This window comes from Hypomesus nipponensis, chromosome 1 (assembly GCF_054491055.1).
Source record: "Hypomesus nipponensis isolate SF chromosome 1, ASM5449105v1, whole genome shotgun sequence".
NCBI lineage: Eukaryota > Metazoa > Chordata > Actinopteri > Osmeriformes > Osmeridae > Hypomesus > Hypomesus nipponensis.
In genome coordinates, this window is record NC_140361.1 from 6,586,498 (window position 1) to 6,596,261 (window position 9,764).

Consider the following 9,764-nt stretch of genomic DNA (forward strand, 5'->3'; position numbering starts at 1 on the left):
ATCATAATCCCTGCCGTACCCTAGCATTCAAATGAGGCTCTCTGCCCACCCAGCTTTGTGAGCGCAGTAAAGACACAGCTTAATATTGCAAGCACGGAAATGGAAAATATATGGGATTATCAATTGAGACCTGTGCTGTGTTGCCACTCTTTTGGGATGTTTCTGTGACTGTCCGGGCGCACTCAATCAGCTGATGAGGCGAAGTTCCATCTGTGGAGCTCGGCTGTCAGTCAAGGCCCTCTTGTTAGGCTCTCTTTCAGCCTTTGCTTGTTTTATGAAGTGTCAATCAAACAGCTAAGCATTTCTTTAATCCTCTCTGACCTCAAATACAGCTGAGCAGAGTTCAATTAGCATCACAAGTGCCACCACCCGTCTGCCTCTCTGGCATGTTGTTAGTCTACTGCCAGACACACCAAAAACTAAATAGTTACCACCATTTTTCTACACCCAGTAGTCTGAATTTCCAAGTAGAACATTTACTAGAAAGCTAAAGTGTGTATTTTTTGTTGTTGTTGCAAGAGGAGGTAGAATCTTTGCCTACATTCTTTCACATTAAGAGTTAAGTCGATTTTAAAGATGTGAATTTTGCATAAACCACTTGAAATGAAATGAAAATCATGACTAATTAGGACTCATTTTCAGCATTCTCTGATGCACAGTACTGATGGCCATATTTTCAGTATTTAATGCTGAAGACGTTCATGTAGACGTGATTGTCTGTGTGGGTGAATTCCCTGGCTCCATGCTGCCATCCTCCCCCCTCGATATCACCAGCCATGGGACAGTAAGTGGGGTGTGAGTGGGGGGGATTGTGGTGGGTGGTGGGTTTAAAAAGGAAGTCGTGAATTACCTGTCGGGTGCTGATTTGGCCCGCGGTCTTGAATCCCCCTTGACAGCTGCACTCTGAGACACTGTAAGGGTCGGAGCTGGTTGAAGAACACTTGGACAGTGAGTCGCAGCCCACCACAAACGTATTGTCCAGGGGGAGCTCCTGGATGACATGGTGCTTCTTGGGAGCTACAGGGGTCTCTGGTTTGATTTGAAAGGTGGGTTGGGGAGAGGCAGACTTGTAATGCTTGGCCAAGTCCGGACTGTCAGGTTTGAAGGTGGTCGGCGTGGTGGCCCAGTTGTACTTTCCCATCGTCTGCTCCTCCAGTTCCACCGGGAGGTCTAAGGTACCGTTAATGTGCTCGTGGGTTGGGTCGTCAGGCTTGGATTCTTCGATGGTTACAAAGTTCAACAGGAGGCTCTTGGGGGACCTCTTCTTTTTCTTCTTCTTCTTCTTGATCTGCCGGTTCTCCTGGTTGGGCGACACCCATTCACCACTCTGCTTGCCCTTCTGGACCACCTTGTGGCGGGGCGTCTGGCGACAGCGCACCAAGGCCGTCACAAAAATGACCAGCACCACAGTCATTGTCCCTGCTATGATAGCTATGACAACAATGACATATCCGTTGGTTTGGGGTGTCACCTCATTGTCGCCCACATTGCGGTCCAAGGGCGTCTCCATGCTCTTCCGTAGTTGTTCCTGGATGAAGGTAGCGTTAGACACAGTCTCATTTACGAACAGGTGAATGAGTGCAATGGCATGTAATGACTCTGGCTGGCCTAGATCTTTGACCTTGACTACCAGCCTGTGCAGACCTTGATCTGCTGCAATTATCTTCTCCTGCAGTGTTATGTTACCAGAGGTTTTGTCTATGGCAAAAAGCCCTCTCAGGGAGCCCCCAATGATGCTGTATTGCAGCTCAGCATTCATGCCTGTATCATTATCAATGGCAAAAACCCTTGTGACCACAGACCCAGGACTGGTGGTAGACTGAACCAAATCATAGGAATAGTTGGAGGAGGGTATGACAAACACAGGCCGATTGTCGTTGACATCGACGACGTTGATGGTGACCTTTGCATATGAGGTGCTAGGTGGCTGACCCCCATCTACTGCTTTCACCGTGAACGTGTACGAGCTCTGCTGCTCCCTATCGAACGTGATGTTGGGTTTGATCACGCCAGTCTGGGGGTCGATAATGAAATGATCTTTGCCATTCAAAATCGAGAGGGTGATGACCGCGTTGTCACCGGCGTCCGAGTCCGTCACCGTGATCAGGCCCACGGTTCCGTAGAGAGGCAGGTTCTCAGGCACGTAGAAGTTGTACTCGGGGTGCGTGAACGCAGGGCTGTTGTCGTTAAGGTCCTGGACGATTAACCTTACTGTGACATTGTTCTGCAGCGACGTGGAGCCGTTGTCCCTGGCAATGACAGTGAATGAATACTTCTCCTGTTTCTCCCTGTCCAGACGCTTTCCAACAGAGAGGACTCCCGATCGTCTGTCCACGTTAAACCCGTCAGGCGAGTCAGGGCCGAGAGTATAAATAATCTCGGCATTATGTCCGCTATCAGCGTCCGTAGCGCTGATTTTGATCAACTGCGTGGAGGGGTCGTTGTTCTCTGGTATGGAGAGCTGTATCTCAGGTTGCGGGAAGATGGGCGCGTTGTCATTTTCATCCTTGATTTTAATTAAAACCATCGCTGATGTGTTCAAGGGAGGCTTCCCTGAATCGGAGGCCACTATCTTAATTGCATATTCCCTGGTTGTTTCATAGTCTAGTGTGGCAGCAGTTTCCAGTAAGAATTGGTCATTAAAGACGGGCCTCAACCGAAAGGGAACGTCATGGTCAGTGTAACAAGTCACTTTACCATTCAGATCAGCGTCTTTGTCTGTGACTCTAATTAGGGCTATTTTTGTGTTAAGAGGAGCATTCTCGGACAGCAGAACAGTCCCATTAACTAGGTTCATTATGTAGCGGGTGTCTATGGAGGGAACATTGTCGTTAACGTCCGTCACGTTAACGATCACTGTGGCTCTGGAGGGGGTGGAGCTCCCGTCACTGGCCAGCACAATCAGCTTGTGGACTGGGGTCATCTCTCGGTCCAATGGCTGTTTGACGGTGATGAGTCCCGTGGAGCTATCGATGGCAAAGTGACGTTTGGTGGAGGCGGCGATCTGGTTGCTAAAGGCGAAGTGGATCTGTGCATTGGAGCCCAGGTCGGCATCTGTGGCATGGAGTTGGGTCACCGACGTCCCCATTGGTGCATTCTCCGGGACGGTCACCTCCACCTCGCTGTCCTTGAAGACCGGGCGATTATCGTTAACATCGGAGATGGTCACCTGGAGGATTGCTGTGCTGGATTTGGGTGGAGTGCCTCCGTCCTCCACCTTGATCTTCATGACAAAGGTGTCCTTCTGCTCCCGGTCCAGGCTTTGCTGGACAATGAGCTGGGGCCACTTATCGCCCTCCGGGGTCTCAATGATGTCAAGGCCAAACTCACTGACACTCTGTAACAACAGATAATGAGGGGAAATAATTAGTGCGTTTCATTCCATGTTAGAGAACTACATGCTCATTACAACCTCCAACATGTTAATGCTATAATTGGCTATTTATCTGCATGGGACCACATTCAAAGGACCTGAATCATATGCTTCACCGGCTACATAACTAGTACACTGCAACCATGCTAACACAGCAGTTTTGAATGTTTTGAGTGAAAAAATACACTCTAGTTTGTTTTAGCTTAAACAGATGTTTGCTCAAAGTGCAGAAAAAAGCTTGGGGTGAAAGTTCTTTAAAATCTCATTAGAACGCCAAAAAGGTCCCTAATTTATTTACTTTGAGAAAAAAACTGAGGGGATCATCCACTTATTAGAAAATACTTGAGCAAACTTTAGATGCTGAGAGCAAAGTAAACAATTTTAGGCCTCGCCATAGAGCTGATTGGCGCTTACATACAACTCGGCACTTTGTTGTTGCATATTCACAAATCATTTCCAGTCATTTCCAGTAATCCGGACCACGTAAGTACATAATCATCTCCTAAACAAATATCTTTCTAAACAAGGAAACACATATTCATAAAAACAGTGTACTTTGCTTACTAATATTGCTTGACATCTTGTTGGGAGGCATGCATACCTAGCCCTGCCACCCAGCTGTTCTTTTCCAGAGCTGGAATGAAAGAATGTTTTAGCCTGCTAGCCTCCTCAGTTCCTTTTCCTGACTTAAGTCAAATGAGATTCTATTCTACCTTCCTATCTTGTGTCGACTTTGGAATAGAGGGGACTGCTTACACGATTTCAAGTTCATATGTGAAAGAGACAGTTGAAAAGAGAGCCGTAAAGATAAGCTCCAATTTTAAATGCACTGTGAGACCACCATAGATTAAAGAGAGAGCGAGACTGCACATTTAAAAAGCCTTTCACCCAAGGAGGGCTAAATCTAGGGAAGTGTAAAGCCTGAGGAAAATGAAAACAAATGCACATGTAATCCCCATGAGAAACTGGCACTGACTGTTCAAAGTAATTGCCCCCCTCAAACACATACCAAAAAAATGTAATAAAAATATTGCTTCATATTTATAATTTCAAATTGACTATGGGGTATAGATGGGACTTGGTATATTTTTCTGCGATCTTTGATTTAGAAGGAAGATAACAAGAGGGAAACATTTGAGATATATAGCGAGGTGAAACGTGGAAATGAGAGAAAGCGAGAGACAGAGAGAAAGAGAGAGAAAGCGAGAGACAGAGAGAGAGAGAGAGAGAGAGAGAGAGAGAGAGAGAGAGAGAGAGAGAGAGAGAGAGAGAGAGAGAGAGAAGGGACTACGAAAAGAGATCAGACCCATGAATGAGACACATGCACATTACAAAACAAAGAAGCTCTTTGAAGCTCTTTGAGTCAGAAGCAGTTTCATGCTGAAACAAGAAAAAGCATCCTCCTTAAAGAGATAAGCTTCATGCTGCACATAATGTCGTAAGAGATTATTCTGTCTAGGCACAGCTATCAAATGAGATTACGATACATACATTTTCACTGTGAAAGGAATATTTGGACGAAATGTGTACCCTAGACTACCCAGTATGTTTTCAAATCAGTATCACTCTTGTATGCATATGGAAACCAATATGGCAGAGGGAAGCATGTATAGGAACAGCATGTAAATTATTTTGCACTGTCGGAAATTGCTTGCTATGTATGTTGTCACCAGACTGATGCATTACAGTGAGTGACAGGACTACTTTATAGAACTGGCACTGCCTGAGTGATCATGTGATGGTTAGTTTATGATCAGTCTTGCAAAAACAAGATGATACGGTAAGTGTTTGGATGAAGTAGTCTACATTACTGGTGAATGGACAGACCATATCTGAATTGCTGACTTATAAGAGTTGGTGGTATTATATCACTCAAATGGACTCAATAATAATTACTATAGTATAGTTTCAAAATGTGATTGAAACAAACCAGAGCAGTTTAAAATAAAAACCACAGGAAACAAAAACCAAGAAACAAAAAATGTTACTTGCTTCATTATAGTGTGTGAGATGGTGTATGTTGTAATTTCTTGAAAGTCTGACTGCACACATCCTGAATCAGGTTTAACCTGAATTCTGTATTTACAGTTATCAGGTTGAATATGAATAACATTGGATAAGGGCCATTCCATCGCTCAACGAGCAACACTTGCAGCACTAAGCATTATGACTTTGTCAATAACACATTTCATTACCAGAGAGGTGTATCTCGGGCTTCTACATTTGAACAAAAGCAAATAAATACCTACTCATATATAGTAGGCATTTATGTTGTGATGTTAAGTCCAGTCTAAGAAATGGCAAAATAAGAATATGAATCACTAGCCCTGAGGTCAGGTGATGATGATTCACTCTAAATGGATAACGAGAGCAGATTAAAACATAGCTGAATCTTTGACCTCTGTTTTAACAGCCTTTCTGAACTCTAAATATAAACTTCATAATTTAACATTCAAGGAGTTGTGTGCTAATACCTATCAGTATGGATGAGACGTCTGTGTATAAGAAATATCTCATCAAAGAAGTGAAATCTCGGGAGAATCTCAGGAGGAGGAATTGTTAAAGGCCAGAGTTGAGAGATAGCAAGGAGGATGACTCAAAAACCTTTCAGCAGACACTTTCAATGCTAAATTATCAGCGGATGCATCTTAGAATGAAGTTGATGACCTTATTTAAAACTCAGAGGAGACTGGGATTCAGCGGTGAATATATGACTGGTCATAGTCATGCTGATGATGGTGGATGTCCCTTCAAACTGGTGTGCCTATTTATCATTGGCTATTACATCATTTTGCAACATAGATGGAACTCTGCTCATTCTCTCTCCCTCTCTCTCTCTACTGGACATGATCGGATGCATCCTTAAAAACAAAAGGAGCACAGGATTGTTTGTCTCCTCTTGATAAACCTTGGAAGAAGATAATGTGTCAGAATCAGAGACACAATTGAAAACTGGAAATGGTTGACAGGGAAGCTTGGTGTCTTAAAGTCCCTTTGTCTCTACACAAGCAGCCCACAATCCAGAACATTAATCAAATTCAACATACCAGTTTCAGTCAGTTGAAGGGTGAGTGCATTCATTGTGGGCAGTTAAATATGAACAAGATACTGCAACTCTGGCTTCAAAACTATTAACAAGGACCATCATAATATATCCATTCTGAAGTCCTTTGTACATGTTTGCAACTGACAACTAGCTTTAAATAACCTGGCCCTCCGATAAACAGCAGAGGTATAGAACAGAATAAACTCTTCCTAAATGGAGTTGTCGTTTAAATTCCCCCCTAAATTCGCCCCAACCAAAATAAAAATGTCCTGCTTTATCTGAGAGCCATAAGCTGCACCCAACAGCCGGGTATCGATCTACACAAGGTGATTCTGAAAAACACCCACCCAGACCCCTTTTCTAGATACTAAAATAGCTTAAAATGGGAAGGGATTTAGTTTCATCATGCCGTGTAGCGAAAACTCATAAAAGGTTGAAGCAGAGGAAATAAAACAATTGGGAAGGCAGCTAGAACCTCCAAACAACAAAATGTCAATAGCCCCATCCCTAGTGCGTGGCCAGATCTTCATGTGGTGTATAAGAGTGAACCTGTAAAGGGGTTCTCTTTAAGTGATAAAATATCTCCTAATGGAGGGCCCATCTTCAGTCATCCATGGTATTACTTTCCTCGACCTTGACCATTTCTTAGAATGCCCCTGCTGCAGTTCAGATGACGTAACAGTGTTCATGCTAATGAGAAAAACTCCCTCGATCTGCAATTAGAACCATTAGGTGTCCTACAGACACATTACGTTGGCGGTATTATGTCTGTTCCTTCCTGATGAAAATAAAAAGTAAAAGTAAAGATTTTAAAAAGGTAGGACTGTCATCTGCTCTTCATGATGACAGCTAGCTACATGCCGAGTCGGCTTCGGTTGCAGGGAGCTGACCCACTGTGACACACAATGGTAGACATTTCAGCATCATGTCCGGCACAAAACAGGAACACTGGGCAAAGTATTATTCTGTTGAAGCGTCAGACAAATCTCAGAGGACCATACAAACATAGTCCAAGGGGTGGATTAACGGCCAGTAGCTATTCTAGGAATGCTTGCACAAGCTTTTCACTAAACTGGTTGCCTTTATTCTTCACTTCTGAAGACAGTAGGAACCAGAGGTTCAACATATACATCCATGTGTACTCTACCACCCCGAGCACTATTCATCTTTGGAACCTCCATAAATAGAGAAGACTAGAGATATGAGATATTAAATATTCTAATCCTAGAAAATATACTCCTGCAATGCCTTCCAATGGTTGTGAAGACCCTGTACAGGTCTCTATGAGGTTTAAATAAAGCAAAGATGAGAGAGAAAACTAGCTTGAGACAATATTGCACTGTGAAAAGGGCAATGAAAATGAGTGCAGACCATCACCATAATGTGCAGAACATTTGGTTGGTCATTTTCCAGGCATGAACAATTCATAGCGTTACATTGGGGAGGTCTTGGCAGTGAGAAAGGCTCTTTAAAAATGCAAAATGATAATCAAGGCAGACATGGGCAGCAAGGACTCTGGTAATTTGCATGCCGTGCAAACGTAATCTGATAGACTGTGATAGACTTGTCATTCTCATCTCACACTGGGAACAAAAAAACAATCAAGCCAGAGATGCAATCTTTTCAGAAACTTGCAAAGTAAATGCATACTTACAGTTACGCTACTGTGGCCCCTCACCCTACTTTGTGTTTTAAGAGGTACCTCTCGTGCGTCTTGTTTAACATCACCTCAGTAAAATTACAATTCATCTGCAACTGTTTATCTACCGCAAAAGTGTTCTCTAGGCTATAAATAGAGAATGCATGACATCATCCTACTTTCTGGGGTTTACTCTAACTTCATTAGACAACAGAGAATATTGCACTGTGCTTTAATAGAGCATCAATTAGATAAGGAAGTAAAGTTTGCCTGTTTCTGCATGAGGCACTTATTAACATAATGAAGTGCATTCCTTTCCATTGCCTCTAATCAACATTGTGCACAACATTCAATCTGTTTCTGGAAATTGGACATAAATATGTACTGTGAAGGCAATTTTATTTCATAATTACAACTATCTATTGAATGTAAAATAGTCAATGTTGCTGTGTCCAACTACAAAGTAGCTGCTATGGTTCATAGCTCACACTGTAGGTCAAGTGAAGTATCCATGATCAAAATCAGCTCCACATGAGAAAGGTTATTGCTTTTATGGGTCATAAAATAATCCATGTTTAAACATGATCCTCATCTTCAAGTGTTTAGCAGCCAGCAAACGGAGGCTAAGAGCTTAATCTTTACTGAAATTATCTGGTCAACTGATGTGCTGTTTACTGTTGTGATGGTGGCAAGGTTATAATTAGTTGACCACCGTTTGCAGTAGGATAAACAATATATTTACTAATTGCATACAATGCTTGTTGCTGAATTGGTTGACCTGTAAGATGAGTGTCTGAACTTAAGCATAACCCCTCCAACAAGCCGTGAGCAGTTCGTTCTGTTGGGTTAATAAAAATGGAACCTCACCTTGACCAGTTCGTAGTGCTGAATCCCATTAATGCCCACATCGGGATCAAAGGCTGATGGCACTGGGTAGCGGGTGTTTATGGCTGTGTTCTCTGGGATGGATATATTTATGACCGTGGATTGGAATAGTGGTGCGTTGTCATTGATGTCCTCGATGAGGAACCGGATTTTGACCAGTTGGAAGATCTCATCAGGCAGGATGGCCACCTCAATCTCATAGTAGCAGCGTTTCTCGTTGAATACTCCAGAGCAGAGCTTTTCACGGTCGATGCGATGGGAGGTGGTGAAGATCTCGCCGGTGTTGGCCTCCACCCTCACCAAAGGCACGTCACCCGTCTTGTAGACTGGCTTGAACTGCAGTGGTGAGGATAGCTTGATGTCCGGGTCGAGGGCCAGGTCCAGGTCCCGGCGGAGGTTACCAATGCGGACATTCTCTGGCTGCTCTTCTCTCACTGTGTAGTCCTTCTCCTGGGCCCAGGACGGCAAGACCAGGCAGGTGAGCAAGACCACCAGCACATGTGCCCAACTTGCCAAGTCCATAATCAAAGTGGGTGGGAAGCTTGTCTTCTAAACTGCAATTCTGTCATAAGACCACATTGGAGGAAAAAGGACATTTTTAGAGAGAGTAAGAAAGAGCCAGAGAGAGACATGTCACCTCAGAAATTACATGACATTCCTAGGTTCTTCTGTAATTAGTATTATTTTCCCTAATGGAGTGTTTTGAACTTGACCTTTTCATCCTAACTAGCTCTAAGCTTGCATCCTTCCAATGTCTTTGAGAGCAAATTAACAGCAGTTTTACACAATTAACCTTTGATGACATCCCATCGAACATGCAG

General features: G+C 43.5%; 1 protein-coding gene across 1 annotated transcript; it reads right to left on the reverse strand.

Annotated features, from left to right (window-relative positions):
- Nucleotides 1-676: 676 nt before the first annotated feature.
- On the reverse strand, nt 677-9,465 carry pcdh11 (protocadherin 11). The gene is made up of 2 exons (XM_084697893.1): nt 8,926-9,465; nt 677-3,337 (listed from the first exon to the last, which is right to left on the reverse strand). The coding sequence occupies exons 1-2, from the start codon at nt 9,463-9,465 to the stop codon at nt 677-679; spliced, it is 3,201 nt and encodes a 1,066-aa protein (XP_084554019.1).
- Between the last annotated feature and the right edge of the window lie 299 nt (nt 9,466-9,764).